Source organism: Sciurus vulgaris (assembly GCF_902686455.1).
Source record: "Sciurus vulgaris genome assembly, chromosome: 5".
Classification (NCBI taxonomy): domain Eukaryota; kingdom Metazoa; phylum Chordata; class Mammalia; order Rodentia; family Sciuridae; genus Sciurus; species Sciurus vulgaris.
The window spans coordinates 37,159,171-37,173,781 of NC_136465.1; the positions used below are offsets into that span (position 1 = coordinate 37,159,171).

Below are 14,611 nucleotides of genomic sequence, written 5' to 3' on the forward strand. Positions count from 1 at the left end.
TTCTTGTTTTGGTCCATTGGGCTGGATAATTTATAAACAACAGAAACAATAGAAATTTATGCACAGAGTTCTGGAGGCTGGGAAGTTCAGGCTCAGGGTCAGAGATTTGGTGCCTGGTGAGGAGTTATTCTTTAGAGGTGGCACCTCCTTTAAAAGGGGTACGGGAGAGTATCTAACACTGGACCACTTTCTGAGGGCTCCACTTCTTTATCAGGTTAAGTATTAGGTTCCAACATAAAAATTGGTGCTGGGGGGACCACCATTCAGACAGCAGCACTTCTCTTGTGTATTTGGGAAGCAACTAGAGGAAGTATTGGTGGAGGGTGGTGGGGCTGTGGCGGGTTAGGGAGGTGCCGCCATGCTGCCCCCCACATCCAGAACCAGCACTGACCCGGGTCTCTTTCCTGACTGTGCAACCTTAGGTGAATTGTTCACTCTGTAGGCTCCTCTGCTGTCTATGGTGAGCAGGGGAAACTGTGTGTAGAGTGCATTTCATAACACCAGGCTCCAGTTAGTTCCTAGTTTTAGCATTTCAGAGCAGCCCAGATCGTGGAATGCCCAAATCTTTCACAAACCATCTACCACTCCATGCGAATTCTGAGGTCTTCTGGGAAATGCTGCTTATGATTCAATGGAGCTTTGCCCCTAAATCCGTTTTACTTGGGGGTAATAGGTTACATTATGGTGAGTTTCCAGTCTTCCTTTTATCCTTTAGTACAGAAGAATGGCTTTCTTTTCGCCTTTTTCCTGGACTGGCAGCCCCTCTGCCTCCCACCCATTGTCTCCAACTATGGGAGAGAAAGAAAAGCTCTGAGAATCTCCTCCCTTAGCCATAGGATGGAAGCTCAGCTCCCTTCTCTTCTTGCTGACACCGCCCTGGGGCCAGACTTATCTGGCCAGCAGAGTGACAGGGGAGACAGGAGAGGGACAGACAAACCGTCCCTGCTCCCTCCTACTGCTGAAAGACATCCAAGCCAAGTCCACCCGTGGGCCTGGGAAGGAAGGAGGCTGTGATCTCCATTCTCCCCCTCCCTATGCTAAGGCTTGGATGTGCAGGACTCTGGGCTCCTTTCCATTGACTCTTCTCAGGAATAAGGAAAATGACAGTACAAGCTTGTACCAGAGTCTTGTTGAAAAGTTGAATTAAATATGAAGACAGAGATCGTTTGTCATTTCTTCCTTTCTCTTCATTGCTCCACTTCCTTTTACATGAATAATGAGGGACGCTGCCGAAACACCGGAAAAGAAACCCCTACCCCATGGATTCTGTGTCACACATAGTCATTTTTCAAATCCTGTTACTTTCTTCAAAACATTTTCTGCATCTGGTTCTTGCAACCCATTGCTAGTATGAGGAAACTCTGTCCAAACTCAGATGATCTTCTGACCAGAGCAATCCAACCTTTTCACTCTATTCAATCACTCATTGTTTACTCAGTGGAGAATTACCAACTCTTTTTAGTATTTATTTTTACAGAAAACATACAAATTGTACATATTAATGGGATATCATGTAATGTTTCAATATAGGTACAAGCTGCATAATGTTTAAATCAGTTTAAACATCTCTCTCTCCTTGTTTATCATTTCTTTATGGTGAAAACTCTCAAACTCCTTTCTTCTAGTTTTTTGAAATGTATAGTACTTTTTTGACATCTATAATCACCCTATTATGCAATAGCACACCAGAATTTTTTGTGTTATCCAACTGTAACTTAGTACCCATTGATCAGCCTTACCCCATCTTCCTTGCCCCTACTCTCACCCGCTTCTGGTAACCTCCATTCTACTCTTCACTCCTACAAGAATAAAATGAAATGACACTCCTCAAGCATTCTGTTTAACACATAGCCTAACTGGAGAAAATCAATGAATATACAACAGTGTGACTTGCTTTGTAATAAACACCACAATGAAAAGAATAAGAAAGCACAACAACTTCAGAGAGAATCAAGGGTAGGAAGGATGGGTAAAAGTTTGCTGGACAGAAAGTGGGAAGGAACACCCCAGACCTAAGGACGATGGAAGTGGGTCGAGAATGGCACACAGGGCAGCGGGGAAGGGGTGAGCTTTGAAGTGGGATATGGAGCGTGAAGACACATGGGGAGAGATCACACCATAGAAATGGATCGAAGGCAGAATTTGGAATTGAATTTTCCAGAAATGAAAGAGGCAAGGGTGGTTTTTAAGTAAGTGAGCAACATGATCAAGTTTGCCTTTGCAGAGACAGAACTATCCAGGCAAGGCAAAGAGCAGGTTGGAGAGGTCAAAACAGTCAGCAAAGGAAGCAGAGGATGGGGCATCACTGGGCTCAGTGGCTAAGCTTCCTGCCTCCAACCCCTGGACTTTCAAGTGCTGCTTTCTTACATTGTGTTCCTTTTGCTTTCTCTCAGGTTCTCTGAATGCATTTCTCTTAGCAAATAGAACATTAATTTCACAGAAATGGGAATTCAATTCTACCCAGAAATCGAAGAATTCATTAGTCCCAGTGTAAGTTCTATAGGGACAGTAGGCATGTTTTCCCCTGTCTGTGTATCACCGGAACATAGCATGGTACCTGGTAGGAAGGAGAAGCTTGAGAATCTCTAGGAGCTGGAGTAACTCAAAAAGCAATTGGAAAACTGTTAATTTCCTCTAGCTTCTGTGACCAATTACCACAAACTGGATAGCTCAGCACACTAGAAATTATCTTCTTATGATTCTGAGGCCAAAAGTCTGAAATCAAATCGATGGAAGGGCCATGATCCCTTTGGTGTCTCCAGGGAAGAATTCTTCCTCTTCTCTTCTCTCCATAACATCTGGTGGCGGTGCTATCAGTTCACAGCTTTCCTGGGCTTACGTCTGCCTCACTCCAATCTCTCTCGCACCTTCCTGTCTTCTTCTTTGTGACTCTGAGATCAAATTCTCCCCTTGTTACAATTATACCTGTCACTGAATGAGGGCCCACCCTAATCCAGTATGACCGTCTTAACTTGATACCTCTATAAAAAACCCTATCTCCAAGTAAACTCACATTCACAGGTAGAAAGGAAAAATTTTTTTTGATGGATATAGTTTTCAACCCATAATGAAGGTGTTGTCTGGTGTTCTTTTGTTTCTACCAGTTTGACTCTCTCCTGGATGGACATATTCTACATGAAGCAGGAAGATGGTTGCCTGGTATAACTCCTAAATAACTGGGAGTCACTCCACATCCTTCTGTGGCTTTTCACTTGAATGATCACAACTAAGGAGGGATTCTTGAGAATCATGCTTTAACTTACAAATTACAAGCACCATTGCTAATGTTGTGGATATAATAAAAAAATCTCATCCAGTTTCTCAACTGTCACCCCATCATATCTCAGGATTTTGAGACATAATAACCTGCTGGTAAAGTTCGGTATTCCAAACGATATGCACATATCATCTCTGGCTATTTTCCAGTGTACTACAAGCTGGTGTTTTCTATTTGTGCAATGAATAGACTCTCCCTCTCCCTTTAATAATTCCTGGTCTGAGTTCTGCACATGCAACAACCTTAAAATGACTACATTTCCCCCAAAGCCATCAAAAGTGATTTCATATGATCTTGTGTCTATCTGTAGGAGACTTACATTCATTTGCCTACCATTTTGTAAATCCTTAATTCTAAGACTTGAGAGACAATTAAAGAAACCCAGGGCCAGGTCATTGAAGTTCAGGACTTAGGGCAAAGTTCTACACGTGGCCACTGTATACTTCTCACTAGGCTGAACTGAAGAGACAAGATATGTGTGAAGGGACTGAAAATTCTCATGAGATGGTTTACTCTTACCCTCAATCCCCATGGTGTAAGAAGGGGAGGTACACAGTGAATGCAGAAATGAAAGACCACATTTCATTGATCAAGTCCAGAACCCCTGCCCCCCGTGATCCTACATGCCCAGTTGAAACTTTTGCTCAGTAAAACCTATGCTATGACAGCCTGAGAGCATTATGGCTGTACTATTGTTCTCCCGAGTGATCCTGTGGTAAACTCTTAGCATTCCCCACATCCATCAGCTTTCTGTCCCTCTCTAGCCTAGCCTAGACCTTATTGTTGCTAAACTTTCCATAGTGTGTCTCACAGTCACAGAAAGTACTTCTTGATCATGGACCTTTTAGCTCTCTCAGTATGTGTACAGAGGACATATTCCTAGGCTAAAGATGCTCTATCTTTCATTTTCAGGTCACTTGCTACACTTCCAACACTGTCCATACCTTTGTCTCCCTAGGAAAGAGGCAATTTACCTGATTGGTATGTTCGGTAAGAGCCCCTTCCTTTTTCCTTCTCTTTGAGGGACTGCCTGTGTACCCAAAGCTTTGCTCCTCTGTGCTCTGAGTCTTACAGGTGCAGGGCCTTGGGCAAGCCTGTGCAATTCAGCAGTGTGGAGTTATGATCCATATTTTCCAACATTTATCAACCATATTGAAATAAAAGTGATATTTCACTTCTCATCTGGTAAATCCAGTGTCTACCTCAATAAGTTCCAAAATTATTTAGGGTAAAGGGATATCAACTTTTTAGGGTCCTTCAATCTCAACCTTCTAAAAAGAAAAGAGAGTGAGAGAGAGCGCTTTCTGCTTCTCCAAGGAAACTCTAATTGAGTGAAACAGAGAAGAAAAATGTAATCGTTTGCATATTTAGCATGCCAAAAAAACCCATGCAAAATAAAATGTTTATGAATACAAAGAAATAGAACATAAAGATAATTGTGAGGTATGACATTTTTCAGTACTAAAGGGGAACAAAAGTGAAGCAATTAAGAAAAAATGGGGTTAGATGAGAACGCTGGAGATTAGATTAAAATGGTGAGACAGAGACTTTAAAAAGTGGAGATGGGGGCGAGGTGGAGGGGTGGGTAAATTTCAAGGAAAATGCAATAAAATGAAAGTTGCATAGACGTGCACTCCCTCTTCAGACAGAGGAACCATGCCAGGCCTGGCCTGTCATGCTGCAAGTGTTAGAACAATGGACGGTCACTGAAGGGTTTAGAGCAGGGGAATGGAATGGCCCATCTGACTTGCATTTCAGAAAGTCCTGCAGGTGGAAGAAAGGAAAGTGAGCCTAGAGGATCTCTGGGAAATGTGATGGAATGCCATTATGTAACAGTAAGGCAGGTCTTCTGGCCGAGTACTGTGGAGAAGAGACTCATGGGCCTAGCATGGATTTCTCGGTGAAACCATAGGGGGCTCAGGAAGAGACTGGGTAAGTTTGAGAGGTGAAGTTGGCTAGATACTGGTCTCTGGAAATCCCAGAGATCACGGTTGAAATGGGGTCTCTGATCCAGGCTCAGCTGGAAGATGGCTCAGGCTCCTTCTGGTAGGTTATTTGTATATGCTTCCAGATGGTGTGAGCTGTTTTCAAGAACAACATTGATGTCCACCTTCTATAGAAGATATTTCTCTTTGAATTTATGGGACCTTTATTTAAGAGTTGCATTACCAGTGTTGTATAATCAGAAGTACAAACATTCAAACATCTGAAGTGATTTGGATCTTTTAAAAAAAGTAAGTGTATCAGTTCAATAGAATCATTTTAACGTTTCTCTAAGAAATAAATATGCTTTACAACAAATAATGTCAGGAGACTAGATATCCACAAAGAAAAGAAAAAAGTTGGTTCCTCACACCATACGCAAAAATTAACTCTAAGTGTACCAAAGATTGAAATGTGAGAGTTAAAAATTAAAGCTCTCTTAGAAGGACTAGAGGAAGAAATCTTTATAGTCTTGAATTAGGCAAAGCCTTCTTTGGTATGATAAAAAAAAAAAAAAAAAAACAGTGACAAAAGAAAAAAAAGAAGTTGAACTTTATCAAAAAATTTAAAACTTTTGTGTCCCAAAGGATGTCTTTAAGAAAGTGAAAAGAAAACCAGCAGAATGGGAAAAAAATATTTGCAAATCATATACCTGACAAGGGATGTGTTTATAGAATATACAAAGTATGCTTACAGCTTGGTCTCCAAAACAGCAACGTTCAGAGGTGTGGATTTGGGAAGTAACTGGATAACAAGGGCTCTGACCTCATGAGTGGATTAGTAATTTTTTAATTTTTATTTTTATTCTTTTGCGGTGCTGGAGATTGAACCCAGGGCCTTGTGTTTATGAGGCAAGCACTCTACCAACTGAGCTATCTCCCCAGCCCCTGGATTAATAATTTGAGGGCATTATTGGAGGTGGTGGAAACTGTAGGAGGTAGCACCTACTTGAAAGAATGTATCTTTGCATGTGTGTTCTTTGGAACTACATCTTGTCCCTGGTCTCTTCTTCGCTGCTGCCCCCTCTCTGTTTCCTGACTTCCATGAGGTGAACAAATTTGTTCCACCCTGCCCTTTCTGCCATGATACTTGACCTTACCACAGGCCCAAAGCAATGGGGTCAGCCAATCATAGGCTGAAACCTCTGAAACCCTGAGTCAAAATAAATCTTTCCTCTTTTAAGTTGTTTTTTTCAGTATTTGTATTAGAGACAAGAAATTGATTGACACACAGCTCAATCATAAAAAGGCGAGTAACCCAATAATAAAACAGGTAAAGGATATGACTAAACATTTCTCCAGTGAAAATGTACTGATGACCAACATGCACATGAAAAAAATGTTCGACATGATTCATCATCAGAGAAACACATATGAAGAAAACCACAGCAAGATACCATTTCACACTCATTAGGATGGCTGTAATCAAAAAGAAAAGATAATTGCAAGTGCTGATAAGGATGTAGAGATATTGTTGATGGGGATGAAAATGGGAAGCCAATTTGGAAAATAGCAATTACTCAGAAGATCAACATGAAGTTGTCATGACTCAGAAATTCTACTCCTAGGTGGATTACCAAGAGAAATGAAAAAAAAAAAAAAAAAAGTGACTTAAACACGTGTACATGAGTGTTCAGAGAAGTGCTATTTATATTATCTAAAAAATCAGAAAAAATGAAAACATTCATCCACGGATGCATAGTTAAATAAATTGTGGCATATCCATACAATGGAATACTATTTATAAATAAAAGAACTGAAGTAGGGATTCAAGTTATCATCTTGAAAAGATTATGCTGAGTGAAAGAAGTCATATTATGGTATTCCATTTTTTTATGAAATATTCAGAATAGGCAAATCTGCTGAGACAGAAGGTAGTTTAGTGCTTGTTTATGAAGAGGGTGGGGAGTGACTGCTGTGTATTAATGGTTTTAGAGTTGGGGTGATAAAAAGTTTCTAAAAGTTATTGTGTGATGGTTGCATAACCATGAACATGTGAAAATCCATTGAATTGCCCACTTTAAATGGATGCATTATACAGTGTATAATTTCAGTTTCAGAGCTATTACATTTTTGAAAAATCAAGATGCCTGATATCAAATCCCTCCTTTTTTCCACCCATCTAACTTATAAGCCTGGGATAAAATATGTTTAGTCCATGAATTAAGGTAAAATTGTATTGTCCATTGGATAACAAGAAAAGATAGCAAGCCAAAGGTGGAAAATTCATTTAATTAGAGGAACATTAAAAAGAGAGAGGATATCTGATGATGCAACAAGTCTCCCTAATGACATTTATTATTATTTTCATTCAACATACATTTATGGGAATTTGTTAAACATTTATGGCACTATAGTAAGTGCTGCTTCATGATTTCAAAGCAACCTGGTCTATTTTCTATAGCATATACCTGAGACAAGTTTCAAATGTTTTAAAACCAGTCTGTTAAGGCTATTGCCTCCCTTTTTTCTAGCAGGTAGTTTACAGAAGCTGACTTTGGTCTTTCACAAATTGCTTAAAAAGATAAAACACACAATCACATTTGGAAATCTCTTGATATTTACATAAATGCAAAACACTTTGTTGGAAAATCCATCAAATAGCCGTGTGTCTTGAATAGTGTCCAAACTTGTTTGATAGCACCATGAGGAATCTTAGAGCCACAAGGAGTGGGCCTTTTTGGTTCTTCCCTCTATCATTAGGGTTTACACATCTACTTTGGTTTGGGAGGGCTAGAAGCCAGATCAACTGGGATAGGTAGCCAATGTCAGCCCAGTGACCCTGGAGAAACTCACAAATTATGAAATAGTTTTTGGGGGACTCAGGTCCTTAGGTTCAAGTCAGAACTCATCTCTCCCCAGAGAAAACCCAAACCTTGGATCAGTGTGATTGAAAATGTTGTCTGAGTCCTATCCCAGGTTTTCTGAACCTCCAGCTGCTGTGGTGGGTCAGATGGTGCTTGACAGGCCAGAAATTTTGCCAAGTATTGTCTGTGACTGAACTCAGATCTGATATGGATTTCTGAGGGCCTTTTAAAAGTGACTCCTATACTAAAAAGAATTCCCTGGGCCTCTTCTAGTTTATGCTTAGGTCTTCAGGCCTTAATGGAATTGAGTCTGGAGATTAGGTACCTGTGTGGATAAAGTTACCCTTCATCTCATCTTCAGTTTAAGGAACATTCCTTTCATTTATCCTTGGAGGTCAAGACAGCTCTCTTCCTCCTGGAATTAGCAGAAAATTCAGAAAATAATCCAAGGAGGGAAATGTGTATACCTGTTCCTAACAGATTTTACACCTATGGAACAAAATGTATTTAGAAAAGTGGAATTTTTCTAGGGAAAATAATGCATCTTCAAGACAAAAATAAAGGAAACAAATTTGAGCCAATAATTAAGCCACTAAACTGGATGAATTATTTGACAAATAAGTTTTTTTTTCCATTCAGTCTGAATTTCTTTTTATTATTTACCAGTACTCATGATTCCTTTGGTGTCTTATTTTCTTTCATTTATGCACATTATTTATTGAGAAATTACACCTTGTCAGAAAAATAGCTGAAATTATGTTACGTGATTTGAAGCTTTAAAGGGTGAGTACAGGGGAGAAAGGGAAGAACAGAACCGGAAAGGGAGGCACAACACTGTGTATGTGCTTATCCCCTCTTGATTTTGAGGATGTGCTTTTAATTTAATTGCTTGGATACCTCTTAGAGATCCTTCTTCACAGGGCAGGAAGTGGGCTCCATAGAATTCAGCAGAGCATCTTCCTTTAAGGAGAGAGCAAATTTTGAACAACAGATGTCTGTCTCCACAACCAGCACCAATGTTCTGAAAGTACTATTTGTTTTCAGCCACACCACAAAGGCTGATTTGCCTCCTTTCCGAGTGAGTCAATGTTTGCTGGAGTTTTAAAAACATATTCCAAAAATCCTTAGAAATCTTTTGTGCAGAAAAATTCAGTATTTTGAAGTAGCAATCCTTTGCTTTCATGAGCACGGAGAAGCCTCCCCGTCTTCCTGAATCAGGCGAGGCTTGTCATTCATTTCTCAAGATAATTACCTTATAAGAACTTCCTTGTCCTGAGCAGATGTGATGTATTGTCCTCCTGACAGAGTCTCACGTGCAGGTGTACTTCATCTTAATGGAAACTTATTTTAAAAGCAATACTAGGAATCATATACAGATTCCTAGGAGACTTGACTTTATCTCATTCTGATAAACTCATCATAAGTTAAATACATCAGTGAGTTAAAAAAAAAAAAAAAAAAAAAAACATTTAATACACCAAACCTGCTGAACCTCATGGTATCAGTTGTTTACCCCCATGACCACGTGGCTGCCTGGAAGCTACCACTCAGCATCATCTTACTAGCCTGGGAAAAGATTCAAGTTCAATATCCCAAGGACTATTTCTCCTAAATATGTACTGCTTTCACATCATCGTAAAGTCAAAAGTCATTAAGTCGAACCATCATATATGGGGGCTATCTATATATACGAGAATCTAATCATTTAAAAATTCAGGAATCGTTTGAAGATCTCCTACAGCAAACATAGGTGACTACACTAAAATATCTATTAACTCAGGCTTAGGGACTGATCTCAGGCATTTCTACAAAACTTGGGTCTCTGAGGTGGCACTTTGACCTCCACTTTGACGTTTGTTTTCTAATCAAATGGCTAGTTGGTCAGTGACTAGGATCAGGCTCCATTAGGCTCTCCCCATTCCTGCACCCCACCATTTTCTTTGGAATTCTGTGTCATTCAAGGATTTCCTTTTTGGCTGTTAAGCAAGTATTGCTTCAGGGCTACTTGTGCATGAAGCTTATGTTTAATGTGTCACCAGTCCAAGCAATGAAGTAAGATTTCTGCAAGCATGTTCACATTCTCGTCAGTGAGGCACCTACCCATCTCTTTGCCTGATCTGTATTGGCATGCCAGATATGACTATGCTCAATGCCCCAAATCAGGAGCCAAAGAGTGGTGGTGTTTGAGGAAGTTGTCCTACAGGCAGATGGGGCAGAGGGGTGGGCAGGCATTCCGTCACTCCTTTAACTTGAGGGTCTGCTGTTCCCAAGGCTTCATACCATGATGTTCTGTGCAATAAATCTCATGGAAGCCCACATCTCTTCTAGCCTTTCTTCTCTTCAAGAGGAGGGAGAAAGTATTGTGCACTAAGACTTTGGGAGGGGACCCAGGTCTGTCACCTTGTTCTATGAGTTCTCCAACCCTCAGTGTTTTTTGTTGGTTGATGGATAATCCCTGCTACGATATGTCCTTCCTGGGACTCCATAAGCTGGGTTAGAAACAGAAGATATTGCTTTCGCGTAGACCTCCTCCTTTTTGGAATGGAAAGGTCAGTACAGGATTGTGGTCACAGACCTCAAGGATGGCTCCTGAGTGTGGACAGGGAACAAATAAAGGGCCTGGTCTGAGAAGCTATTTTGTGCGAGGCAGGACAGAGAGGGAGCCAGGATGACCACAGACTATCCTATCCAAGTTTGGCTGCTTCAGGGTCGGCCACTGCTCAAATAGCTTATCTTGAGCAACAATTTGAAAGGAAAGGAGAAAACTGCATAAAATTAGACAAATGAAAACATAGGATTTACCTGCTTTTAGGAAAAACAAAATTTGGAACATTTAAAAAAAAACTATCTGACTTTTATGTGTAAAAGTATCCTAGAACAATATATTGAAAATATATATGGCCTTGATTGTGTTAATGAAGCTATTATTCATACAGAAATTGAGAAACATTCCACATTGGAGGCACACTTTGCCAACACCATTTTGGGGACAAACAATATGATCAATGTGCGAACAGGAGGAGAAGAATGAAGGCCAATGCACAGTTGCTCGGCTGGACAGAGGGAACTGAGCTGGCCGGGTCCTTCAGCATGCATACCACCCTGGACCAGGATCCGTTATTGGGCAGTGGGGAGATGCCTGCCATGTTGCACATGACATTGTAGACATCCACGGATCTGATTGGAGCAGCTCTGAAGTTGGATTTGAAATCTGAAAAGAAAAGGAAAACAATAGGTCGTCAGGGTTGGTAAACTAGCACAGAGAAGTTGAATCAAATGTGGAAGAAATCCATTCAGACTCCAGGCAACTTGGAGACTTGCAAAATCCTCTCCATCAATGGGTGTGGCCAAATGACTGTGAATGTGGTAAGTTCTAGGTCATGAAAAGAAATAGCTTTCGATGGCTCATAGATGAGTCTCTCTCTTTAAAAGACAAGTCAACAAACAGACTTTCTTTGTGCCTAACTGTGCTTCCTTTGTGACAACAGATCTTTCCTGCAGGGTCAGAAGGCCCAGTTGAAGCTGTGCTATTTCTACAGAGCACGGGAGAGCCACTGGGGTTAGAGAAGATAGATTGTCTTCCTGGCTCCCCTTAAATTGTATACATATGTTCTGGAACACCTATCTGGGTGGACTGAGAGCCAAGATGTCTGTATCTGCTGCATAGCAACTCAAGAATGTTTCTCCATTTTTCTGCCACGTAAAGGTCCCAGGTCTCGATGAAATGAAAAGTTATATCATGTCATTGGTGTTGCCAGCTCACCAGGAATGTCAAGAGTTTTCCAAGTATGTTTGGAAGATCAATTGGATATTATCTGGGAGCCTTTCAGTGACAGATAAAATAACTTAGCTGTGAGAAAAATGGGCAGACTGGTATAGGAGTCAGGAAGCTAAAGGATGGTTCAGAGATCTAATGCAGAAGAGCATCATGTCTCTACCCAGAGCCTGTCCCAAACTTGGGCTGTAATACAAGAGTGTAAAGGGCAAGACTGGCCATCCACAGCATGGTCACTAAGATGCACAGAAGGGGACCCTGTAATCTGTAAGTCATTGAAGGGATTTTAATCGAGATCACATCCTCCTTCTCCATGGGAGGTGAATGAGATGCTGAATACAAAGCACTTGTTCATCAAAGAGGAAGAAGGGAAGGGAGGGGGGATGGGAATAAGAAAGACAGAATGAACTGGACATAACTTTCCCATGTTCGTATATGAATACACAACCAGTGACACTCCACATCATGTACAACCACAAGAATGGGATCCTAATTAGAATAACTTATGCTCCATGTATGTATAATATGTCAAAATATATTCTACTGTCTTGTGTATCTAAAAAGAACAAATTAAAAAATTTTAAAAAAAAAGCTCTTGTTCATTTGAAGAGTGAATATAAGAGTATAGTAATAATAAGCAACTTTGTTTTTAGGTCCCCAGCAAAATACCCAAAGGTACATTAGGGTTAAATTCAGGGAGATTTGATCCATTAATACAAGCTGGTGTTTTCAGTTCAAGGTTTTTAAAGGAAATGGATTGTTTGGGGGACTACAAAGTCAAGTTTCTATCTCAGAAAATAACCTTCATAATTACTTTGCTAAAATAATCACATAGGCTACTTAAAAAGCAAGAAAACAACAAGAGCAACATATTCTAGAAGCACCAACACCATACTCTGTTCCTGGAATTAAAAACACGAAAGACAGTCTTACACAGAAAACTCTGCTGCATGGTATGTCAGATCCAGGGCAACTTCTGAAGTGATGGGTTTTGTTTACTTTGGAGAATTAAGGTTGAATTTAGTGTAAAAAGTGCATGGACTCAATAGCAAGTGGTTCAATCCTAGTTCTCAACACACTGCAGGTGCTTAATAAATGACAGCCATTGTTATCAATCAACATGCATAATAAATGTCCAGCAAGGGAAAACTTTGGATTGAAAATGTTTGCCTTACTAATTATTTAGAAGGTCAGGCATGGTAGCACATGCCTGTAATCCCAGCAGCTTGGGAGGTTGAAGCAAGAGGATGGCGAGTTCAAAGCCAGCCTTAGCAATTTAGTGAGGCCCTGGGCAACTTAGCAAGACCCTGCCTCAAAAAAAGAATCTTAAAATAAAAAGGACTGTGGCTCAGTGGTTGAGAGCTCCTGGGTTCAATCACTGGTACAAAAAAAAAATTATTTAGAGGGTTCAGTTTTCTTTTGGAGCAGGAAGGATAAGGGTCAGCACCACCTCAAAGTCAAAACTAGTTTCAAAAAAATTCAGAACTCGCCTGAAGAAGGGGTGAGGGGGCTACTCCAGCATCCTCTTTTGATAGACAAGGTTGTGATTGCACTTCCCCATCAGAAGAATCCACCACACCATGAGAAATTAACGGAATGTGTGTCCCTGTGGAAGCCACTCTTCTCTCTCCTGACTCCATGTGATCTGGATGTGACAATCACACTCCCCACCACATGTGGTGTGTCCTTGTCACATGTAGGCAGGAGGGCATGAGAGCTGTCCTTCCCCAGCCTTTCAAAAATCCACTTTATTTTTAACACTTCACAGAAAAAAAAAATCAAGATCAGGCTCTTCTGACAAAAGTGTTAGGAAAGATCATCTTTTCTATTTTGCCTTCAAAGTACAAAATTAAATCCTGAGCACATAAGCAGGAAAGAGAATTGGGTTTTCTTTCCCATCTAGTTTGTGATTTCCGTGTTCTTCAGGGATGGGACTTTGGGACTCAAATGCAGAGATGATCCAGGCTAAAATGAAAGTTTCTAGAAAATTCTCCAACAGCCAAGCAATGTCCAGTCCAATTTGGGAGAACCCTTATAAACTCTGCTAGCTCAAGATGGCATTCTGAACCTAGAATGGGCCTCCCTGTTATTCCCATGGGTTTACATACTTCTGGATATAAAATGTGTCTCCTGAGGAGAGAAGGATCTGCAAGCTTATGCCGTGCCTGGCCACCTTGAGCCAGGCTTGCTGCTCATGGCAGCTCTCTGAATTGCGCTCCGGCTGTCTTATCTCGAATGCAGAGTTCTCTAGGGCAAGATTAGGCTGTTCAAATTAGAAACTAGGATTAACCAGAGAGGCTATCTTCAGAATTATTTCCCTTTCTCTTTGCTGGACCAGACTTACTCACTTCTAAGGCTGGTTATCTGGACAGCCGCAGTGATGCCCAGCCCCCTCTCTAAGCAAGAAGCACAATTAATCAGGAGGGATGCACCTTTATCTGCGAGTGCAGCTAGATAGCTATTAAAGGCCTCACTCTTAAATTTTCTTCCGAGTAAACAGTCCATGTGCAAAGCTGTTTAATCTTTCATGAGACTTGGAGCCAGAAACGTGATGGTTTGTGGGAGGCTCTCAAGGCTGTATCTGCCTGGAAGCCTTTTGCAATTAGCCCAGTCCATTTCCATCAGGGGTCGTCTTTCTGTTGGTAAGATCGAGGGCTTTTAGTTTTAAAGGAGCATATGATGGAGGTCTTGGTTAATGGATGAAATCTCCCCACTGAATTTAACTCTAATTTAATGCAGCTTTGGGTACTTCATTTAGAAATTTTGGTTT

At 40.8% G+C, this 14,611-nt stretch overlaps 1 protein-coding gene across 1 annotated transcript in view; it reads right to left on the minus strand.

Moving 5' to 3' along the window:
• Positions 1-8,711: 8,711 nt before the first annotated feature.
• Positions 8,712-14,611, minus strand: part of ENPP6 (ectonucleotide pyrophosphatase/phosphodiesterase 6) — a 112,205-nt gene continuing 106,305 nt past the window's right edge. Inside the window, exon 8 of the mRNA XM_079141860.1 lies at positions 8,712-11,277. Within this exon, the coding sequence (XP_078997986.1) occupies positions 11,069-11,277 (209 nt within the window). The 3' untranslated portion in view covers positions 8,712-11,068. The remainder of the gene's footprint in view (positions 11,278-14,611) is intronic.